Source organism: Hypanus sabinus, chromosome 1 (genome assembly GCF_030144855.1).
Source record: "Hypanus sabinus isolate sHypSab1 chromosome 1, sHypSab1.hap1, whole genome shotgun sequence".
Taxonomy (NCBI): Eukaryota; Metazoa; Chordata; class Chondrichthyes; order Myliobatiformes; family Dasyatidae; genus Hypanus; species Hypanus sabinus.
Genome location: NC_082706.1, coordinates 5,695,545 through 5,720,259, shown reverse-complemented (window position 1 = coordinate 5,720,259; position 24,715 = coordinate 5,695,545). Strand labels below are relative to the sequence as shown.

Below are 24,715 nucleotides of genomic sequence, written 5' to 3'. Positions count from 1 at the left end.
TCTCCTCTCTTCTCTCTCTCCCCTCTCTCTCCCTCTCCTCTTTCTCTCTCCCTCTTCCCCTTCCTATCTTCCTTATCTCTCTCTCTCTCTCCCCTTCTCCCTTCCTCTTTCTCTTCCATCTACTTAAGCCAGGAGCTATCCTAATGAAATATTAGTTGACATTTATGGCAGGGACTATGTTCTATGTAATCACGTTTGGAGCTTGTACATTTTGAAGATAGTAAATAAGTAAGGTTCTGGGGAGGAAGGAATCTGATATGATATAACAGGGAAGAGAAGGGGTGAGAGGGTCACCAGAATGGGGAATGGAAAAAGGCAGAAGGGAGAATCCAGCAGAAGTTCTCCTCCCCTGCCCAACACCTCCCTTTAGTGCCCCTCCTCCTTCCCTTTCTCCCATGGACCACTGTCCTCTCCTATCAGATTCTTTCTTCTCCAGTTCTTTATCTTTTCCACTTATCACCTCCCAGCTTCTTAAAACATTCCCCCATCTCCGACCTTTCCACCTGATCTCACCTGTCACCTGCCAACTTGTACCCTTCCCTCTCCTCACCTTAATCTGGCTTCTTCCCCTTTCCTTTCCAGTCCTGATGAAGGGTCTCAGCCTGACATGTGAACTGTTTACTCCTCTCTATAGGTACTACCTGACCTGCTCAGTTCCTCCAGCATCTTGTGTGTGCATGGCTCAGGGTTTTCAATATCTGCAGCTTCTCTTGTGTTGGAGTCTCTTCTGAAACATTACCAGGGAGACAGAGTGTAAATTGAATGAAGAAGAAAATTGGAGAAATTTTTATGATGCTGTTCTTTGAACTAGGTAATTGCAAAAATTGGGCAGAATTGATCAGGCCGCCTACTGTTTCCCTTCTCTATTGTTACTTCACTCAGTTGATGAGGGTAGGTACATCGCTAGTGGCTGCATCAACCAGAGACACAAGAGATTCTGCAGAACCTGGAAATCTCTTTTTTCTTTCTTTTTAAATCTTTTTATTAGTTTTAAACAAACATAAATGAAACATGAATACAAAATGTTTGAGAGTACATAATTAATAGTTTAAATAGACATTCAGATGTATAATAAGTACATATACAGTAGTGCCAATAACTCCGAACCTCCATCCAATTAATTAAGGATAATATAAGTAAGGTTTAGGAAAAGACAATTCAACTCATGTGAAAATGTTGAATAAAAGGTCTCCAAGTTTCTTCAAATTTAACTGAAAGGATCAAAAACCATACTTCTAATTTTTTCTAAACTCAAACAAGAAATAGTTTGAGAAAACCACTGAAATACAGTTGGAGGATTAATTTCTTTCCAATTCAATAAAATAGATCTTCTAGTCATTAACGTAACAAATGCAATCATTCGTTGAGATGAAGCAGATAAACGATTATTATCCGTCATTGGTAAACCGAAAATTGCAGTAAGAGGATACGGTTGAAAATTAATATTTAAAACTCTTGAAATAATACTGAAGATATCTTTCCAATAATTTTGTAAACAAGGACAAGACCAGAACATATGAGTCAATGAAGCAACATCAGAATGACATCTATCACAGGTTGAATTAAGATGAGAATAAAATCGAGCCAGTTTATCCTTAGACATATGAGCTCTATGTACAACCTTAAATTGTATTAGGGCATGTTTAGCACAAATAGAGGATGAATTTACCAATAATAAATTTTTTCCCATTGCTCAGTAGATATAGGACAATGCAACTCTTCTTGCCATTCCTTCTTAATTTTTTCTGATACATCTAACTGTAAATTCATGATCATCTTATAAATGATGGCTACTAAACCCTTTTGATAAGGATTAAGGGCTAAAATTCTATCTGTAATGTCCAATGGACATTCTTTCGAAAAAGACTGTAACTCATTATACAAAAAATTTCTAACTTGCAAATATCTAAAAAAATGGGTTTTAGGTAAATTATATTTATTAGATAGCTGTTCAAAGGACATAATGTTATCATCCAGATACAGATCACGAAAACATGTTATACCTTTTGTTTTCCATAAAAGAAAAGCTTGATCCATAGATGAAGGCCGAAAAAAATAATTAGATATTATAGGACATGATAAAATAAATTTATTCAAACCAAAAAATTTACGAAATTGAAACCAAATTCGTAATGTATATCTGACTATAGGATTAGTTATCTGTTTATTCAATTTGAATAAAGAGAAAGGAAGTGAAGATCCTAAGATTGAAATCAGTGAAAAATCTTGCACAGATTTACATTCCAAATTTACCCATTGTGGGCAAGTAGCTATAGTCCATTCTTGTGTCCAGAATATTAAATACCGTATATTGACTGCCCAATAGTAAAATCTTAAGTTTGGTAAAGCCAAGCCGCCCTCCTTCTTAGGCTTCCGTAAATATTTTTTACCCAATCTAGGATTTTTGTTCTGCCACAAGTAAGAAGATATTTTAGAGTCAATAGTATCAAAAAAAGCTTTAGGAATAAAAATTGGTAAAGCTTGAAATAAATATAAGAATTTAGGTAGTATCATCATCTTAATTGCATTAACTCTACCAACCAATGACAAAGATAGTGGAGACCACCTAATAGCAAGTTGCTTAATTTGATCAATTAAAGGTAAAAAGTTAACCTTAAATAAATCTTTATGTTTTTTAGTAATTTTAATACCTAGGTAAGTAAAATAATCTGTAACAATTTTATATGGTAAATGTTTATAAATTGGAACTTGCATATTTAATGGAAATAGTACACTCTTGTTAAAATTCAATTTATAACCAGAAAAATTATTAAATTGAGCAAGCAAAGACGAAATAGCAGGGATAGATCTTTCAGGGTCAGATATATATAATAACAAATCATCAGCATATAATGATACTTTATATGTCCTCTCCCCACGGGTAATACCCAGAATATTAGGTGATTCACGAATAGCTATAGCCAACGGTTCTAAAGTGGTGTCAAATAGTAAAGGACTTAAAGGGCAACATTGCCTTGTACCACGAAATAGCTGAAAAAAAGGGGATCTTTGATTATTGGTAAAAACCGAAGCTAAAGGTTTATGGTATATTAATTTAATCCATGATATAAATTTTGAACTAAAATTAAATTGTTGCATTGTAGTAAATAAATATGGCCATTCAACTCTATCAAATGCTTTTTCAGAATCTAAAGAAATAACACATTCTGGTATTTTAGATGAAGAAGTATAAATAATATTAATTAATTTTCTAATGTTAAAAGATGAATAGCGATTTTTAATAAATCCAGTCTGATCTTCAGAAATAATTCGAGGTAATATATTTTCTAATCTAATAGCCAAAATTTTACTGAAAATCTTAAAATCCATATTTAACAAGGATATAGGCCGATAGGATGCACATTCAGTAGGGTCTTTATCTTTTTTAAGAATTAAAGAAATAGAAGCTTCATAAAAAGATTGTGGTAATTTACCTACACTTAATGTATCTTTAAAAATTTTATAAAGCCAAGGAGAAAGTATAGAAGAAAAAGATTTAAAAAATTCTACGGGAAAACCATCTGGACCAGAAGCTTTACCAGAATTCATTGAAAAAATAGCCTTTTCTATTTCAGACTCCGTAATAGGTGTATCTAAAATTACGTTATCCTCAACAGTTACTTTTGGAATATTCAATTTCCTTAAAAATTCATTTATTATAGAAGAGTCCTTAGTGAATTCTGATTGATATAAAGAATTATAAAAATCTTGAAAGGCTCTATTTATCTCTTTGTGGTCGATCGTCAGAGTACCATCTTGTTTACGAATCTTAGTAATCTGTTGTTTATCCGAAACAATTTTCAATTGATTAGCCAGTAATTTACCAGACTTATCTCCATGCAGATAGAATTGAGTTTTTGATTTAATTAATTGACTTTCAATCGAAGAGGATAATAATAAACTATGTTCCATTTGAAGTTCCACTCTTTCTTTATAAAGTTCTTTACTAGGGGTCATTGAATAAATCTTATCAATTGCTTTGATTTTATCAACTAATGTTAATATTTTAGAATTAGTTCGTTTCCTAACTCCAGCAGAGTATGAAATAATCTGTCCACGAATATATGCTTTAAAAGTATCCCACAAAATTCCACTAGAGATCTCTGCTGTAGAATTTGTTGAAAAAAACAAATCAATTTGTTGTTTAATAAAGTTAACAAAGTCTAAATCCTGCAATAAAATAGGATTAAACCTCCAAAATTTAGCATTGATATATGAATCCATTATTTTAATAGATAACTTCAGAGGTGCATGATCAGATATGGTAATACAGTCATATTTACAATCAGTAACATCTGTGAGTAAATGGTGATCAATGAAAAAGTAATCAATTCTTGAGTAATTATGATAAACATGGAAAAGTATGAAAACTCTTTGTCATTAGGGTGTAGAAAACGCCAAATTTCACAAATAGCTGAATCAATCATAAAAGAGTTAATAAGAGAAGCCGATTTATTTGGAAGAGTTTGGGTGGGCTTGGATCTATTCATCACAGGGTTTAAACAACAGTTAAAATCCCCACCCATTATCAGTCTATATTGATTCAGATTAGGAAAGGATGTAAATAAGCATTTAAAAAATTCAGGACAATCAGTATTTGGAGCATAAACATTAACTAAAACAACTTTTTGATTAAAAAGTAGACCAGTAATAAGCAAAAATCTACCTTGTGGATCTGAAATTGTTTCATGATGTATAAAAGAAGTTGATGAGTCTATAAAAATAGAAACACCTCTTACTTTGGCTTGCGAATTTGCGTGATACTGTTGACCCTTCCAAAACCTAAAAAAACGTTGACTATCCACCTTCCTTACATGAGTCTCCTGCACAAAAATAACATTAGCATTCATTCTATGGAATACTTTGAATATTTTTTTCCGTTTGATCGGATGATTTAAACCATTAGTATTCCAAGAAACAAAATTAATAATCCTATCCATATTGACAATATTTATTACAGTTAACACATAAGTTTAAAAAAAAGTGAACTCATGAACCCGGAAGAAGGAAGTGAGTTCAAGGAGAAACCGGAAGTCACGGCACTGCAACCATTTTTGTAGTTTCATATAGGCCCATGAAATAAAACTATGCAAAAAGCAAGCAAAAAGAGAAAAAAGAAAAAGAAAAACCCCCCTCCCTCCACCCTCGAAACCCCAGGAAAAAAGCCAAAAAGAGGCAAGCAGGCAATCTAACACTAAAATTACCCCCGTGTCTCAGGACAGCAACTCAGACAAAAAAAATTGAAAAAAATACAAACAACCCATATTATAAAAAAGGATTAATATAACAAAAGTTAAAATATAACATTAGTATTATATATATATATAACAAAAGGGTTAAAAAATTAAATTGATAAAACCCATAAATAAATAATACTAAATTAGTATTTTAAATGAGAGTTTAAAACTTTCAAACTCATCAAAACAGATATGACGTTCCAAGCACTAAAGTCTGTTGGGAAGAAGAAACGACATTTTATTGTTATTTTTTAAAAAAAAAATCTTAATATTTAAATGTTAAAAATATAAAAAAACTTATACAAACTTAAAAAAAAGGACCCCTAATCGGTTATTTTCAAGGTTAATAGATTAATAAAATATAAAAAAATAATAAAATCAGAATAAACCAAAAAAAAGAGAACTTTTACAATATATAAAAAATTCATGTCAGCCATACCTAAAAAAAAACATCATTCTGTAAGAGATTGAAATTTATAGACTAATTATTACATTAGTCAACCCGATAGAGTGTCATTGTTCCAAAAAACTTTGAGCGTCTGCTGGAGATTTAAACAGCCGAACAGTTCCGTCTTCAGAAGTAACTCTCAAATGTGCTGGAAATAACAGCGCTTGCTTGTAGCCTTCCTGGTGAAATTTAGACATAACTGGTCTAAAAGCCATTCTTGCCCTTAAAACTTCAGGGCTATAATCTTCCAAAATACGAAATTTGAATTCTTGAAAGTTAATCATACCCTTTTTCCAAGCCGCTCGAATCAGTCGCTCTTTGATATGAGGGTAATGGATCCGGAGAATTACATGCTGTGGTTTGTCTGAATCAGAATGATAGTGAGAGACACGGTTTGCACGATCGATTATTGGAGGAGAGTCCAGAACTTCTGAACCGAAGACATCCATTAGAAGTTTAGAAAAAAACAACGGCAAGATCACCGCTCTCAAACTTTTCTGGAATCCCAATTAGCCGAAGATTTTGTCTTCAAGAGCGATTTTCAAGATCAGTAATTTTAGATTTATAATGATCCATCTGTTGAGAAGTCGAAGCTTGCTCTTGTTGCAAAGTTTCGATAATATGTTCTTTCTTGATAGCGGCTTCTTCAAGTACCAAAATACTTGCTTGTTGTTTTTGTAGTTCCAGTGTAAGTGTTTGAAGTTCTCCTTCGAATGATTTTAAACGCTCTTCAAATGCAAAAAGCTGTTCGGTTATTTTCCTCTCCAGACCGGCAAATTTATCTTCTATAAGCTTTACAATAGTTTCTAAAGTTATCGGTTCTTTCGTCTGTTTCGATTCTTTTGGTTTAGACATTTCAGCAAGTTGAAAATAGATCGAATAGTTAAAAAGAAAAATTCTGTATGTTTAAACCCCTTTAGAATAAGTATAAAAAGATCATTTAAGGGGTGTTTGTAGGTTAAAAAGACGTAAAAGGTTTGGAGCAAAGCCAAAAGCGGTTTACTCCATAAGCGCCATCTTGAGATCTCCTGGAAATCTCACACACACAAAATGCTGGAGGAACTCAGCAGGTCAGGCAGCATCTATGGAGAGGAATAACAGTCAATATTTTGGGTTAATAGCCTTCACCAGGGTATACAGTACTGTGCAAAGGTCTTAGACACGTAAGTAGGTAATACTCAGGTTCGGTCGGCTGTGTAGGTCTAGGGAAGACAATCTCTGGCCCTGCCAAACGAGTGTGATTGAGGTGTAAACTCACCTGAAATCCCCTGTTTGTGTGGATGCTGCCTGATTTGTTACCCCGTTACAACTTAGTATCACGAAATAACAGACAGTACATCATATACAATTAAATGATTTAGCTTTATAATTCTTAATTTGACTAAAGGGTCAGCAAAGGAAAAGCAAATAAAGAGAAGAGACCATTTTAATGGACCAGTCTGATGTGCACAAATTGGAGCTCACAGTTTCCCCTCCACCGATGCTCCTTCGATCTTTGTCAGATCACGGCTCTGCTTCTCTCTGGCGTCTTCTCTCTCCGTCTCCCGCCAAACAAAAGACCCAGATCACCCCAGTGTCAGGCACACTCCCGTCATTGGACGGCTCACATTCCAAAGCAGCCGTTATCTCCTAGCATAACCCAAACACTGCTTCTACAGAACGACCATGACGTTCGCAGTGAAACCTCCCCCAGGGTGTTACACATATAACCAGGGTGCCTAAACTTCTGCACAGTACTGTATATTGATTAAAATAGAAAAGTGGTTGGGAAACAGAAATGAGTATTTAGCTTTGCATTCGCTCATTGGTATTAAGTGGTAAGTAGTAACTGAAAAGACAATATACAGTATTGTGCAAAAGTTTTATATGGGCCTAAGATTTTTCTGCAGTACTGTATATAGGGTGTGGTCCAGATGAAGGGTCTCGGCTCGAAACATTGACTATTTGTTCCTCTCCATAGGTACTGACTGACTTGCTGAATTCCTCCAGCACATTGTGTGTGTTGTTTGGATCAATCATTCATTTTACTCTCTTTTGGTAGATAAGTGACTCACTTGTACACCCCTATCGGTCACTTCCAATCCTCCTCCTCTCTGAAGTGAAAAGCATCATCTCACTCAACCTAGTCTTGTAAGACGTGGTCTTTAATCCTGGCAGGATCCTGGTAAATTTGCTCCAGACACAATACTCCAAGTTCAAAGTACATTTATTACCAAAGTTCTATACAACCTTGAGATTCGTTTGCTTACCGACTGCCACAGTCTTGAAGTCATTCATCATTGCGGCCAATTCAGCAGCTTATTAGACGCAGGCTACAGCCTCAGTTCAGTGGAGAGATGAGTAAACCTCGAGGAGCAGTGAACTGAACTGTCCCATCCCTTGCCTCTAGCCCTTGACACCCTGATCTTTTCAATCTGGCCCAGCGCTTAAGCTGTCCAAGTCTCGGTAGTTCCTTGCTCTTTGACCTGGGCTCTGTCACTTTGATATGATCTGGGGCCTGAGCCCTGCTGCCTAGATTCAGCTCATAACTGACCTTTCCAATTCATCTTGGTGCCTAAATTGATAAAACCTTCAGTCTTTCCTTGCTCCCAGACCCGGGCTCTGCCTCAACTGACTTTGCCTTGGTTCTGCTACATCGACTCGCCTTCAAGTCCACTCCTGCAGTGTCCATACGTTGGCTCGCCAGGGTTTAGGCAGAGTTTTATAGAGCTGCAACATTACCTCGCTTTAATGAAAACTCTTCCATTCCTTCTGTGTCCAGCTGTTGCTCATATGTTGGCCGAAGAGGAGGAGGACCACAGGCTATCTCCATTGGTAAGAACTGCGATAAATTTGGGATTGTCGTCCATGAACTGGGCCATGTCATTGGATTCTGGCACGAACACACGCGGCCTGACCGAGACGATCATGTCACCATTGTGAGGGAGAACATACAGCCAGGTGAGATTGGCCGGTGTTTGCGAAACTTTCCCATTAACTTCCTGTAACTAATTTTCAACGATTCTCTAACTTGTGTTTTCAGTGTTCTTTCTTTAGTCTTTTACACATCGTTGTTTGTCAGTGTTCGTTTACGTGTTGGTTTCCGTAACTCTGTTGCGTTTCTTTATTTTCCCAGTAAACGTCTGCGGAAAATGATTCTCAAGGTAGTATATAGTGACATACACATACCTTGATAATAAATTACTTAGAGCTGTTAACTTTAACCAAAGTTTGCCTTGTGTGTTCATCAAACTCATTGACCATCTCCGCCCCTTTGTTGTAATAATCCCTTTCTCTGGGTCTCTGAGGACAGAACTAAAACCATGTTTGAGCTTGTTTTATGGAATAATTTAGCTGCTGAATAAACTTGTGGCACTTAAATTATTGATATTTTACAGCAGGGGTCCCAATGCCCCTTCAGTTAATGGTAGGGGTCTATGGAATAAAAAGCATTGGAAACCCTTGTTTTAGACTCTCTCTCTCACTCTCTCTCCCTCTCTCTCCCTCTCTCTCCCTCTCTCTCTCTCTCTCTCTCTCTCTCTCTCACTCATTTGCTTGTTGGAAACATTTGTTAAACTCGATCATTGCAAGCTGTTGGAAGTTTCAACTTCAAACTTCTTTTTTGGATGAATAAAATTCAGTCGTCTCATCATGAAATCTCGGAATCACCAGTTGTAAACATGCCACGTCCCGTCTAGTTTGCCACCTCACTTCCTGATGGCTGCATTAGTCAATTATCATGAAGATGTCTCAGTAATGAAAGCAATAAGTTAGCCTAGAAAACGACGTGAGGAGATCTCCCTGCTGTGTCAGTGGTTAGAGAGTGTCACAGTCTGGTTTTGTTAATATTCCCATTATGTGTAATCACTGATGTGTCATAATTTCACCTTAGTCTTCAGCATATAAAAAAGTCAGAAACACAAAGAGCTTCTCTCTTTGCTTCATGGTTGGCCTATATACCCACACTTACACACACCTGGCTCTTCCAGGTATTAATCTGCCCTTGGGGCCAAGGAATTAATACATCTTGGGAACAGGCCTGCGGCCCAGCCAAAGTAAATTTATGATCAAATAATATATTTACTTCAAGTAAATTTTATTAGTATTTGATAATTCACCACCTAGCTAGTCCTATTTACCAGCAATTTGGCTCATATCCCTCTAAACCAGGGGCCCGCAAACTTTTTTATGCCACGGACCAACTACATTAACTGAGGGGTCAATGGACCCCAGCTTGGGAACTCCTGTTCTAAACCCTTCCTTTCTGTGTAGTTGTTGTCCGTGTGTCATTGGTGTTTAGGGCACCAGGTAGGCCTGTCTGTCCTTGGCCATCTTGGTCTTGGCAGTGTTCAGGGTTTCCTTCATCGTGTGAGAAGTTTCCTCTTGGTTTTCACTGTCAGTCATACAAGTCCTGGGTGGCAACTCAGGAATAGCATCACACTCAGATGTAAAAAGATACTTCACTGATGTTTCCATAACAGTTTTATTTGACCAGTCAGGGTTGTTAGTCCTGAGCTGAACCCCCGAACCTGGAGGACCGATGATCCACTCTTACTCTGGCCTCTAACCTTTGACCTGTTTGGCATGGGTGACCCTACCAAGAGCTAAGGCACAAAGCCCTGACTCTAGCAAACATAGCTCTCCGGGTCATTGGTACGCAAGCCTCCAATCCCTACGACAAGGTTGTGGTCCTCTTGAGGCTCCTTCCCATGCACTTATCTAGTTGTCTCTTGAGTGATGTTATTGTGCCTGCCTCAACCACTTCCTCTGTCAGCTTTTTCCATCAACGCACCACAAAGCTGTCCCTCAAGTTAGACAATAGGTGCAGGAGTAGGCCATTTGGCCCTTCGAGCCAGCACTGCCATTCACTGTGATCATGGCTGATCATCCACAATCAGTACCCCGTTCCTGCCTTCTCCCCATGTCCCTTGCCTCTGCTCTCTTTAAGAGCTCTATCTAACTCTTTCTTGAAAGCATCCAGAGAATTGGCTTCCACTGCCTTCTGAGGCAGAGCATTCCATAGATCCACAACTCTCTGGGTGAAAAAGTTTTTCCTCAATTCTGTTCTAAATGGCCTACCCCTTATTCTTAAACTGTGGCCTCTGGTTCTGGACTCCCCCAACATCGGGAACATGTTTCCTGCCTCTAGCGTGTCCAATCCCTTAATAATCTTATATGTTTCAATCAGATCCCCTCTCATCCTTCTAAATTCCAGTGTATACAAGCCCAGTCGCTCCAATCTTTCAACATATGACAGTCCTGCCATCCCAGGAATCAACCTCGTGAACCTACGCTGCACTCCCTCAATAGCAAGAATGTCCTTCTTCAAATTTGGAGACCAAAACTGGACTCAATACTCCAGGTGTGGTCTCACCAGGGCCCTGTACAACTGCAAAAGGACCTCTTTGCTCCTATACTCAACTCCCCTTTTATGAAGGCCAACATGTTATTAGCTTGTTTCACTGCCTGCTGAACTTGCATGCTTATTTTCAGTGACTGATGAACAAGGACATCTAGATCTCGTTGTACTTCCCCTTTCCTAAATTGACACCATCAAGTTCTTTTTAAATCTTCCACTTCTCACCTTAAACCTATGCTGTCTAGTTTATAGTTCCCCCTCTCTGGGAAAAAGACTGTATGCGTTCATCCTATCTGTACCCATCATGACTTTATACATCTCTGTAGGTCATCCCTCATTCTCTTATGTCCTGAGGAATAAAGTCCTAGCCTGCCCACCCTCTCTCAATAATTCAGTCCCTTGAATTCTGACAGCACCCTTGTAAATCTTCTCTGCACTCTTTCCTGTTTAGTGATATCTTTCCTATTACAGAGTGATCAAAACCATACACAATATTCCAAAGTGTATTTGCACCAGCGTCTTTGGACAACATAATGCCCCAAATCCTGTCCTCAGCACCCTGAAAGGTGAAGGCCCACATGTCAACTATTCAAACTGCCGCCATTCAGCCTCTATCCCTACACCCCACCGCCGCATGTACACTCTTTGAAAGCCCATCTCAAGTGCTTCCCACTGTATAACACCTATGTTTTTTTCCCCTCTTTCTATTTGGGCACTGACCAAAACGCTTTGCAGGACAAGAGTACAACTTTCTAAAGATGGAACCAGAAGAAGTGGACTCGCTCGGTGAAACGTACGACTTTGACAGCATTATGCACTATGCCAGGAACACATTCTCAAGGTTTGAAACAAATCTCTGACTCTCCTGTTACCCTTGTATTAACCATCAAGTCTTTGTCTTCCTTGCATTGCTTTTGTGACAGGCCCTAAGATCTGATATGACTTTAGTCTTTAGCCAATGGTAGTTCAACATTGAAGTCTGTGAAGAGGGTCACACTGCCTAGTTTGTAGCTGTAATGGTGGCTGGAGGCATTAGTATGAGGTGTGAAAATTTACAATGACCAATTAAATCTACTAACTGGTATGTCTTTGGTCTGTGGGAGGAAACGTGTGGTAGGGTCATGAGGAGAATGTACAAACCCCTTACAGACAGCAGTGGGAATTGAACCTGGGTTGCTGGTACTGTAAAGAGCTGTGCTAACCACTATGCTAACGTACTGCCCTGACTGAGAGCTGCCCTCAGCCCACCGTTAGGTTGTGTTGGTTATTAATGCAAACGATGTATTTCACTGTACATTTCCATGCACGTGTGATAAATAAATCTGAACCTAACTCTCTGGACAAGATTGTAAAGGTCCGGGTGTCGGAGCTGGAGGTGAGGGGGCGAGGGATAGGCTCTGTGAGATTTACTCGTCTCTGCACAGAACTGAGGCTGTGGCCTGCAGTTAATGGCCACGGTGATGACCGGCTTCGTGGCTGTGGACTCATTTTCAGGAACTTTAGTTCTGAATGTTATTTACTTACTTTATTGTTCGCATGGTTTGGGTTTTTTTCTGCGCATTAAGTGCTGAATGGTCTCCTTTTTTAATGGGTTCTATTGGGTTTCTTTTGTTTAGTAAGGAAATGAAGCTCAAGGTTGTATATGGTATAAATACTTCGATGATGTCCTTTGAACTTTGAATTAACATAGGGTTAGTGTAAATGGAGTGCTGAAGGTTGGCATGGATTCGATGGGCAGAAGAGCCTGTTTCCGTACTATATTTCTCTGTAACTCTATGAAGATTGGCTCAGTTCTATGATGTTGCCATTAATCGCAATCGTAAGATCTATTCAGTCCATTGAGTAGGATGTTTTTGTCCTCTGCCTACTATGATTGTCGTTTGCCAGTTACTCAGTCCTCTGCTGGCTCCCACTGTGCATCAGGTTGGACAATCGATTCGGAGCTCGCAGTAACAAGGGTGGCGACTCTGAAAACAATGGAAGCAATCTTATTGTGGATTCTAACGGGAGGAGCATCTTGAGAGCCAGGCAGTTTATTAGCTTGTTGAATTCACACGGGGATGTTGAACAGCACTTACGAGGCATGGGGTCACATCGATTACCCCTCATCAGTCGTGAATGATGGCTCAAGCATTGCAGGTGTGGGCTTTTTTTTGTGTGTGCACTTTTGGCTGTAAGTGCCAAAATGCAATTGAACAGCACCTCTGATAACATCAAAAGGAGAACAGAGCAGGCCCCAGAGAACTGTAAACACTCTTCACGTCCCTGCTGTACACTCCCATGGAGAGTATTTGTCAGTATGTGGCTCCGCTCAATCCTGGCACCTAACACACTCCCAGAGATTTAGGTGAATCCAAGATCCATAGAGCAAACACATTGTAGTTTGTTGGCAGGCACCTTATGTTATCATTTTACAACCATCTTTGACTGATTAAAGAGTATTGAATGATTGTTTGTGTGCTGATAGCAATTATTGAATGCTGTTATCGAAATGTCTCTCACCGTCTTTTCATCTTCCTCTGTTTACTGGCTGGGATCAGTTCCGTCTTCAATTTACTGACAATACAACCATTGTTGGCAGAATTTCAGGTGGTAATGAGAGGATGTACAGGAGTGAGATATAGCAGCTAGTTGAGAGGTGAGAGCAAAGAACTGATTGTGGACGTCAGAAAGGGGAAGACATGGGAACACAGACCAGTCCTCAAGGGATCCAAAGTGGAAAGACTGACGAATTTCAAATTCCTGGCTGCCAATATCTCTGATGATCGAACTCGAACCCAACATATCGATGCAGCTACAATGAAGGCATCTCATTAGGAGCTTGAGGAGAATTGGTCTGTCACCTAAGACACTCACAAGTTTCTAGGTACATTGTGGAGAGCATTCTGATTGGCTGCATCGTTGTTTGGTATTGGGGATGTGGCTACTGCACAGGATGAAAATAAATTTCACAGAACTGTAAAATAAGTCAGCTCCATCATGGGCACTGGTCTCCGTAGTAACCAGGAAATCTTCAAGCAATGATGGCTCAAAAAGGCCGCATCCATCATTAAGGACCCTCACCAACCAGGACATGCCCTCTTCTCATTGCTACCATCAGGGAGGAGGTACAGGAGCCTGAAGACACACACTCAATGATTCAGGAACAGCTTCTTCCCCTCTGGCCTCTGATTTCTGAATGGACATTGAACCCATGAACACTTTCTCACTACTTTTTAAATTTCTACTTTTGCACTACATATTTAATTTAACTGTTTTATATATGCTGCAGAGGCCTCAGTCGGTCAGAGTTGACCATGGATATACATCCCAGCTGTCTAGATACACAAGCCCGGGCAGTACAATGTGGAGAGCGAGCTGCTGCCCGTTTAGCAAGCTCCCCGTCTCCACACGTCTGATGAAACCGAAGGAATGGCAGAGACCGATACAGTTTGGTACCAGCAGCATTGCAGGAGTTGCCTAGGGCTCCCTTAGGGACTCCAGCTCCGGAATTTCCCTTGCGGTTTATTCCCGAAGCCTTCCCCATGAGTGGGCACAGCCGCAAGGCAACAGAGGTTGCAGATGGTTGCAGAGGTTTTTCCTCCCCTAGATGAGCTGCCAAGCACAGCTTTTTGCCTGGAGCGACTGGTTTTAAGGTGCCAGTAACCCGTCTTCACCTCTTCTTCTGTCAGTAGAAACCATTCTGCCAGGCTTAGTACCTAAGCCCCATGTGAAGGCCACGAGCTGGATTTGGTTGTCAGAGGCTATATGGGGAGCATGCCTTTGGGAGCATTTGGTAGGCAGTGGGAGCTTGTCCCCATTATCACCCCAGACTATAACAACCTTAAGGAACCATTTTACATATAAATAGGCTGACTGTAATTCACAGTTTTTTCCGATAATTTTTATATATTGCATTGTACTGCTGCCGCAAAGTTAACAAATTTCACAACGTATGCCGGTGTTATTAAACCTGACTCTAATTCTGATTGCTTGCGTGCTGATGGCCGATATTGAATGGTGTCAGTGAAATCTCTCTCACCACCTATTCATTTTCCACCGCTTACTGGCTGACGCCAGAGTAATTCTCTTGCATCGAAAAGAGAGTTTATTGTCACGCGTGCAAGTCGGCGTGTGCACAGGTGCAATGCGAAATTGGCTTGTAGCAGCATCTCAGGCTCACAGCATCAGATAAACAGCAATTTATCCTAAATCACAGGCTGTTTTTACAAGAAAACACAACTAGAACAATAAAAGAGCCCAGTCTCTCTCAAGCTGAGGGGCAGAAAGCCTGCAAGTATTTACTTGACGTGTACTTGGTTCCAACAGTCAGAGTATAGTCAACATCGCAAGTGCAGTCTAACCGATTCCAACTGCAACACGACAGCACACGTTTATGTGTAATGGCAAGCATACCAAATGCACTTTTACTATCTAATCCCCTTTCTCTTAATTTTCTCTGCGTGGGGAGTAATTACTGCAGATGACAGATACACGGGATTAGCATTGGTTCTAGGTCAGGGTCTTCTGACACTGAGATGACCAACGACTTTCAGATCAGAATCAGGTTTATTTTGACTGATTGTGTCGTGAAATCTGTCATTTTGCCCCAACAGTACAGTGCAAAACATAAAACTTACTATAAAGGCCATAAAGGACTAAAATTACAATGAATATATAAAAATAATGCAAAAAAGACCAAAGTTGTGAGGTAGTTGTCATGGTCAGTTCAGAAATCTGATGGCGGAGGGAAAGAAATTGTTGCTAAGATGTTGAGTGGGTCTTCAGGCTCCTGTGCCTCCTTACTGATGGTAGCAGTGAGGGGAGGTCATGTCCTGGATAGTGGGGATCCTTAATAATGGACATCGCCTTCTTGAGGCATTGCCATTTCAAACTGTCCTCGATGGTGGTCGGGCTAGTGCCCATGATGGGGCTGGCTGAATTTGTAACTCTCTGCAGCTTTTTCTGACCCCTGTGCAGGGCCCCTCCACACCAGATGGAGATGGGGCAGTATATCTGTAGAAATTTGCGAGGGTCTTTGTTGGCATACCAAATCTCCTCAAACCCCTAATGAAATATAGCCGCTGGTGTGCCTTCTTTGTAATTGCATCGATATGCTGGGACCGGGGTAGGTCCTCAGAGATGCTGGCACCCAGGAACTTGAAGCTGCTAATGCCTTCGACTGCTGATCCCTCGATGAGGACGACTGTCTTCAGATTCACATTCACTTATTTGACACATGTAGATTGAAACATACAGTGAAATACATTGTTTGTGTTAACAACCAACATGCTTGAGGATGTTCTGGGGCCACCACACATTCCGGTGCCAACGCATCATGCCCACATTGTTCAACAGAACAACACAGAACACAACAAGCCACAAAACAGTAGTAAAACAAGTCCTGTTCCTCCCTCCCTCCCTCCCACCTACCCGTGCACACATACTGTCCTCCAAGTCCACATCAAGCCTCTTCATTCTCCAGCCTCCAGTGGATTTGTGGATTTGCAGTGACTCCCCCAGTGATTCGCCTTCGGGCTTTGACTCCTGGATCTCTGATTGACCTTCAAGTTTCAACCCGATCGACCTAGGGTTTTCACCTCTCATTTCCCTTTCACAATCCAGATCAGGGGACACATTTAGAAGAATCCTAACCATCAGCCGAAACTGGGCTGAGATCCAGTCCGTCTACCTCATGCCCCTAGGAAGCTTCTATGTTCTAGCAGTCGTCATTTCTCTGTCCTTCCAATATAATGATTATTATGTGCCATGTCATATGATGCAGCGATTAAGATCTCATGGCCATGATTGTTCTTAACAGCTTTTTCTACAGAAGTGGTTTGCCATTGCCTTCTTCCAGGCAGTGTCTTTACTCCTTCCCTCCGCTGGCCTGCAGATCACCCCTGGACAAGGTGTAGCACCTGCTTAGCCCCCGATCAGGGTCATGTGAAGCCATGGGAGCAGGTGGTGGATGGTCGTATGAGCAGCCGGTGCAGATCACAAGTCCTAGTTATGTGACCACTGACGCCAGGCAATCTCTGAAGAGTATTGATAATGGCCGGGGCCACCCGTCTTGTAAAGACACTGCCCAAAAGAAGGCAATGGCAAACCAGTTCTGTAGAAAAATTTGCCAGGTACAATCATGGTCATGGAAAGAGCATGATTGCCCACATCACTCGACACAGCACATAATTAATGAATGAGTACAAAATTATGAGGTCTATAGATAGGATTGATGCTTTTTCCACTGAGACTAAAGCTAGAGGTCATAGGTTAAGTTTGAAAAGCAAAAATTTAAGGGGAACTTCAGAGGGAACTTCTTCACTCGGAGGGTGGAAGTGGTGAATGGGGTTCAATTTCAACATTTAAGAGGTTTGAGTAAGTACATGGATGAGAGGGGTATGGAGGACGAAGGCCAGGTGCAGGTCAATGGGACTAGTAGAATAACGATTCAGCATGAAATAGATGGGCTGAAGGGTCTGTTTCTGCATTGCAGTGCACAATGACTTCGTCATTTGATGTCTGATATTCCTTGTTTCTTGCTTGTTTTTACTGTTTGCCGATTTGTCACCTTGGGAGATTGTGTGGAACGGGTTCCATGGTTTTCTTCATTACGTAACTGTGGGGAAGATGAATCTCAGGATTGTATGTATACTGCATACATACTCTGCAAATAAATGTACTTTAAATCTTTACTCTGTTTCTTCCCTCTTGACTATATTGTTCATCCTCTGGATTTTTTAAAATCGAGCAATTCGCCTTCCTTTGCAGATTTCTATTTCCACACCAGTAAAATTTAAACTTTTGATCATCTTAACCGTTTTCCTCTGACAGCAGTGAGGCTGGCCCACTCTCTGGGCCTTGGGACTTTGCTGACATTTTTACCATGAATTGAACAAACGAATGCTCGAGGCTCCTTTGTAGAACACTTTGAGTCTGTATTTACGTGCACAATCCCTCCCCTGGGCTCAATTCTCACCTCTTTGCCATCTTGCCTCTGCAGTTAAATAGTACGTATCAACACATGTTATGCATAGTTCTGGAAAGGCATATTGAATATAAAATAAATGAAGCAATTTGGAACATGATATTTCCAAGGAGATTTAGGTTAACTTCCTTTCTTGAGGGGTGTAGGAGCCATGCGTCTATTTTCTGTCTGTATTGTATTTTGTGTTGCCTGTTTATTATGGGTTACACTGATTTGACAGGCAGGTTGGGATGTGGTAGATGCAAATGAATATAATCATGTGATCACCCTTTGTGCCATGATGTTCCCTTTAATCTACTGCAAGATTACTTTAACCCTTCTCTCCCACATTGTCCTCCAGTTTTCTATCATCCATGTGCCTGTCTAAGAATCTCTTATATATCCCTAATGTATCTGCCCCCACCACCACCCCAGTGACGTGTTTCCTGCACCCACCACTCCCTGTGTAAAATGCCCACCACTGATGGCCACTCCTATTCTTTCCTCCAAACACCTTAAATTAGGTGAGATTAGCTTAACTAGATCAGATGGCCTGTGCTGGACTGCCCTGTGTTCTGTGTTTGGACTGCAAGTGATTGTGTTTGGGCAAATTTCTATATTGTGCCTGTAGCAATTTGGCCACAGTGAAATAAATGTACCCAACAGTCAGTTCTGGGTAATGAGCCTTTGGTACTACTGTTGGAATGTTGTTGGGTCCCAGAGCCTCAACTTTATCTACATTTTGGTGGCCTGCTTTTGGGCTGATGGAGAGTTCTGGCACTTCGCTGTCTTCCTGGGAGCTCAGTGTGGTTCTGCACAAAGCACGCGGTCTGTAGGCCAGGAAATCTGGAGACGGGGTTCGAGCCCACGATTGACTCCATTTCTTGCCAATCTCACCAATTAAAGCATTGAGGAGGATTGAAAACGAGGGTGGAAAGCTTGCAGTGTTCAGCGCCGTCTACCTGTATGTGTCCAGTCTCTTGTCTCTCGCCTGCCGGCCCCAGAGGAAGGTCCCTGCATTCAAACGGTTTCTCTCTCTCCCTCTCACTCAATGTTGCCAGAGTACTGGGTCTTGGGCAAGATTTAATTGACACGGTTTGTGGATTGGACTCTGCAGTTCATGCTGTGATGGTCTAGTCGCTTTTTTTGTTGCTGTTTTTGGGCGTTTTTGATCGGGGTGGACTGGCTCAGCAGCCTGAAGTTACATAAGATGCAGTACCAGATTGTAGAGCACTGAGCCAGACTGAATATGCCTGGGCTCTTTCAAAAACTTTGCAGGTTAACATTCTGTATTCTGTATTTTTCGCTCTTTTTTAGCCGATTGTGCGATTTGTTTATTTTCTTCTTGGCTATTTGAACTTTGTCTTTGAACAGGCCCCATGGTTTTCTTTGTTTCGTGGCTGTCTGTGGGAAGGAGAACCCGAGGACTGTGTACCGCATAAGTACACCGATAGTAAACGTACACGTAGTGTGAATGAAGGTGGCTGAAGACTGGCTTCTGTGAGAGTGGGAATTTCTAGAGGGAGCCGAGACGGATCTTCCCCTCAGAAGTTAAGGCTGAATGTTGTTGCAGATGTTTCAGCCTTGCAGTCTGCTTTCGGGCAGAGCTGCAGAGGGATGCAAACTCAGCCAGCTGCATCGTGGGCGCGAGCCTCCTCACCATCTTCAAAAGCCAAAGCCTTAAGAAGACAACACCCTCCTGTCTAACTGCCTCTTAGAAGTTGCTCTGGTACCTGTATCCACCGCCCGCCAGCCAGTTCCAGGCACCCACCTCTCTCGGTGCATGACACTGGACAGCGAAAAGTTTGCTTCCTGATTACTTTTGGGAACATTTTTTCCGATGGCCCAATCAACAGTGGGAGCGGGCCACAGCGACGAGGTTTTTTGCAGGTCGGAGATTCTTGTTTAAAAGTACAGAAGGAGGAAGCGGGGGGGGGGCCGTGGTTCGGAGTAGGAGTGGCGGGCTTTGGCTTGAAAGAGGCGTGGGCTCTAGGTAGGCTTCTGTGAAGGTTCCATTTATTTTTCTCTCTTACTGTATCTAGTGAAGTAAGTGGTTGCTGTGAGATCTTCATGATGGATGTCGGAGTCCTGTGAGTCCCGGAGTCTCCCAGGGAACCACATTTGCATGAAGAGCATCCGGCTGCAGCTGCTTGAAGACTGTGTTAGGGGTCTGGAGCGGCAGCTGGATAACCTTCGGCTTGTACGGGAGAGTGAGGAGATCATCAATCAGAGTTACACGGAAGAAATCACCCCGAAGTTGCAGGAGGTGACTGTCAGGGGAAATGGAAATGGGAAAGGGCAGTTAGCACAGAGCACCCCTGTGGCCATTCCCCTCAATAATATGTATACCGCTTTGGATAATGTTGTGGAGGATGACATCCTAAGGGAACGCCACAGAAACTGGGTTACTGGCATTGAGCATAGGTCCGTGGTGAAGAAGGGAAAGAAGGAGAAATAGTGATAGGGAACTCGATAGTCAGGGGTACAGACAGAAGATTCTGTGGATGTGAACGGGACACCTGACTGCCATGTTGTCTCCCTCGTGCCAGGGTCAAGGACGTCTCAGATCGCGTTCTCAGCATTTTGGAGAGGGAGGGAGAGCAGCCAGATGTCTTGGTACGTATTCGTACCAATGACATAGGAAGGAAAAGCAAAGAGGTCCTGAAAAGAGAATTTGGAGATCTGGGTAGAAAGCTGAGAAGCAGGATCTCAAGGGTAGTAACCTGTGGATTGCTGCCTGTGTCATGCACCAGTGAGGGTAGAAACAGGATGATTTGGCAGATTAATGTGTGGCTGAGAAGCTAGTGCAGGGGGCAGGGCTTCAGGTTCTTTGATCATTAGGATCTCTTCTGGGGGAGGTAGGACCAGTTCAAAAGTGACGGGTTGCACGTGAACCCGAGGGGAACCACTATTCTCGTGGGCAGGTTTGTTAGAACTATTGGGGAGGGTTTCAACTAATTTGGCAGGGGGTTGAGGACTGGAGTGAAGGGACTCAGGATAGGACAGATAGTAAAAAAAGCAAAGATAGCGTGCTGTCCTACTGCCAGGAAGGGCAGCAAATGATAGGACGAAATTGCAGCCAGCAGGGTGAGTATCAGTGGAATTGGGGATGCAGAATCAAAAACGGTAGCAAAAGCAAATACAGTACTCAAAGTATTATATCTTAATGCACAGTGTATAAGAAATAAGGTGGGTGATCTAGTAGCACTTTTACAGATTGGCAGGTATGAAGTTGTGCTCATCACTGATTGTAGTTGGGAGCTGAATGTCCAAGGTTACATGTTGTATCAGAGGGAGAGCAAGGTTGGCAGAGGGGGTGGTGTGGCTCTGCTGGTAAAGAATGGCATCAAATCAGTAGGAAGTTGTGACATGGGATCGAAAGATGTTGAATCCTTGTGGGTTGAGTAAAGAAACTGCAAGGGTAAAAGGACATGCAGGTTGATTGGAAATGAGGCCAGAAAAATAGTAACAGGGGCCAAGGAGATGGCAGATGAACTAATTGAGTATTTTGAATCAGAATTCACTGTGGAAGACACTAATAGGGTGCCAGATGTTGAAGGGTGTGAGGGAAGAGAAGTGGGTGCAGTTACGATTACAAGGGAGAAGGTGCTCAAAAAGCTGAAAGACCTAAAGGTTTATAGGTCACTCGGGCCAGATAAGCTAGGGTTCTGAAAGAGGTAGTGGTAGAGGTTGTGGAGGCATTTGTAATGATCTCCCAAAAAATCATTGGACTCTGGCATGGAAAATTGCAAATGTCACTCCACTCTTTAAGAAAGGAGGAAGGCAGCAGAAAGGAAATTATAGACCTGTTAGCCTGATCTCTGTGGTTGGGAAGATGTTGGAGTCAACTGTTAAGGTTGAGGCTATGGAGTACTTGGTGACACAGGACAAGATAGTACAAAGTCAACATGGTTTCCTTCAGGGAAAATCCTGCCTGACGAACCCATTGGAATTCTTTGAGGAGATTACAAGTAGGATAGATAAAGGGGATGCAGTGAATATTGTATATTTGGACTTTCAGATGGCCTTTGACAAGGTGCCACACATGAGGCTGCTTAACAAGCTAAAAGCCCATGGTATTACAGGAAAGTTACTGGCATGGTTGGAGCATTGGCTGATCGGTGGGAGTCAGCAAGTGGGAATAAAAGGATCCTTTTCTGATTGGCTGCCAGTGACTAGTGGTGTTCCACAGGGGTTGGTGTTGGGACCATTTCTTTTTATGCTGTACATAAATGATTTAGATGATGGAATAGATGGCTTTTTTGCCAAGTTTGCAGATGACACGATGATTGGTGGAGGGGCAGGTAGTGTTGAGGAAACAGGTAGGATGTAGAAAGACTTAGACAGGTTAAGAAAGTGGCAAATGAAATACAACGTTGGAAATGCATGGTCATGCACTTTGGTAATAGAAATAAATGTGCTGACTATTTTGTAAATGGGGAGAAAAATCCAAAAATCTGAGATGCAAAGTGGCCTGGGAGTTTTTGTGCAGAGTATCCTAAATGTTAACTTGCAGGTAGAGTCGTTGGGGGGCAAGGCAAATGCAATGTTAGCATTCACTTCAAGAGGTTTTGAATATAAGAGCAGGGACGTGATGCTGTAGCTTTATAAGGCACTGGCGAGGCCTCACCTTGAGCATTGTGAACAGCTTTGGGCTCCTTATCTAAGAAAAGATGTGCTGGCATTGAAGAGGGTTCAGAGGAGATTCACAAGAATGATTCTGGGAATGAAAGGGTTAACGTACGAGGAATGTTTGATATCTCTGGGTCTGTACTTGCTGGAATTTAGAAGGATAAGGGGGGGATCACATTGGAACCTTCTGAATGTTGAAAAGCCTAGTCCTGGTAGATGTGGTAAAGATGTTTCCCATGGTGGGGGAGTCTAGGACAAGAGGGCACAGCTTCTGGATAAAGGGGTGTCCATTGAAAACAGAGATATGGAGAAATTTCTTTAGCCAGAGAATGATGAACCTGTGGAATTTATTACCATAAACAGCTGCGGAGGTCAGGTTGTTGTTGTGTATTTATGGCAGAGGTTGCTAGGTCCTTGATTGGACACGGCATCAAAGGTTACTGGGAGAAGACCCGGGAGTGGGGCTGAGGAGGGGAGAAAAGGATCAGCCATGATTGAATGGTGGAGCAGACTTGATGGGCCAAATGGATGAATTTTGCTTCTTTGTCTTATGTTCTTAAGGATGTACCTTTTGGATTTTAGGCTGCTGATCATGAAAATCACCATGAAATTTCCCCAGCACACATCCCTTTTTAAAAAAAATTGCTGATATTTATTATTTCAATTCATAATTCAAGTCAGAATAACTGATGCCAAGACTAAGGAAGGCATTTTGTTGGTTCACAAATCAAACAGGTCATCAATGATAGGCAGTTAGAACTTCTAGTGGGACCAGAGAAAATCACATGGAAAGTATTCAAGGATGTTGTAATTTTTCTTGGCAACTACAGAGCACCAAACTACATGCAGCTGATTGACAACGTGCTTCAAGCACACAAAACCATGAAGTGGAACATGCATTCATTTGGACATCTTCCCTACAATCTTGGCACTGTCAGTGATGAGCACGGTGAAAAGTTCCACCAGGACATTGTGGTCATGGAGAAATGGTATCAGGGCAACTGGAATCCATCAATGCTGGCCAATTATTGTTGGACACTTAAATGAGAAGCCGCAGACACTGAGTACAAATGAACATCATCAACAAAGCATTTTTAGTTCAGTTGAACTATTGCAAAGCATCGGCACCGTAATGCATTTAAATGTATTATATTTAATAAAAATTAATTTCTTGTTTCTCCAAATTCCTACATGACGCAAGTTGTCTGAAATTATATTTGTAATCAGCTTGAAGTGGTCTATCACAAGCAAAAAGAATTTCTGAGGAAGCTACACTTTTGAAAAAAATTAGTAGTTAGTAATCGAGATCATTAAAGCAGCCAGAGTCAAATCAATAACTGTTTCTCTTTCTACAAATTGTGCCCAACTTGCTGACTCTTTTATTTTCTGAATTTATTTCATTTAAATAGTTAATTTTTTTCTTAAAGGACCCTTACTCTTATTTATGACCTGGATGAGGAAGTGGAGGGATGGGTTAGTAAGTTTGCTGATGACGCAAAGGTTGGGGGTGTTGTGGACAGTGTGGAGGGCTGTCAGTAGTTACAATGGAACATTGATAGGATGCAAAACTGGACTGAGAAGTGGCAGATGGAGTTCAACCCAGATAAGTGTGAGGTGGTTCATTTTGGTAGGTCAAATATGATGGCAGAATATAGTATTAATGGTAAGACTCTTGGCAGTGTGGAGGATCAGAGGGATCTTGGGGTTTGAGTCCATAGGATGCTCAAAGCAGCTGCGCAGGTTGACTCTGTGGTTAAGAAAGCGTATGGTGTATTGGCCTTCATCAATCGTGGAATTGAAGTTAGGAGCCGAGAGCTAATGTTGCAGCAGTATAGGATCCTGGTCAGACCTCACTTGGAGTACTGTGCTCAGTTCTGGTCGCCTCAGTACAGGAAGGATGTGGAAACCATAGAAAGGGTGCAGAGTAGATTTACAAGGATGTTGCCTTCTGAGAATAGGTTGACTGAACTCGGCCTTTTCTCCTTGGAGCAACGGAAGTTGAGAGGTGACCTGATAGAGGTGTATAAGATGATGCGAGGCATTGATTGTGTGGATAGTCAGAGGCTTTTTTCCAGGGCTGATATGGTTGCCACAAGAGGACACAGGTATAAGGT

General features: G+C 41.4%; 1 protein-coding gene across 1 annotated transcript in view; it reads left to right on the top strand.

Annotated features, from left to right (window-relative positions):
- Window positions 1-24,715, top strand: part of LOC132390668 (bone morphogenetic protein 1-like) — a 308,728-nt gene that overhangs the window by 176,033 nt on the left and 107,980 nt on the right. Inside the window, exons 6-7 of the mRNA XM_059963235.1 lie at window positions 8,447-8,625; window positions 11,759-11,864. Coding sequence (XP_059819218.1) covers window positions 8,447-8,625; window positions 11,759-11,864 — 285 coding nt within the window. The remainder of the gene's footprint in view (window positions 1-8,446; window positions 8,626-11,758; window positions 11,865-24,715) is intronic.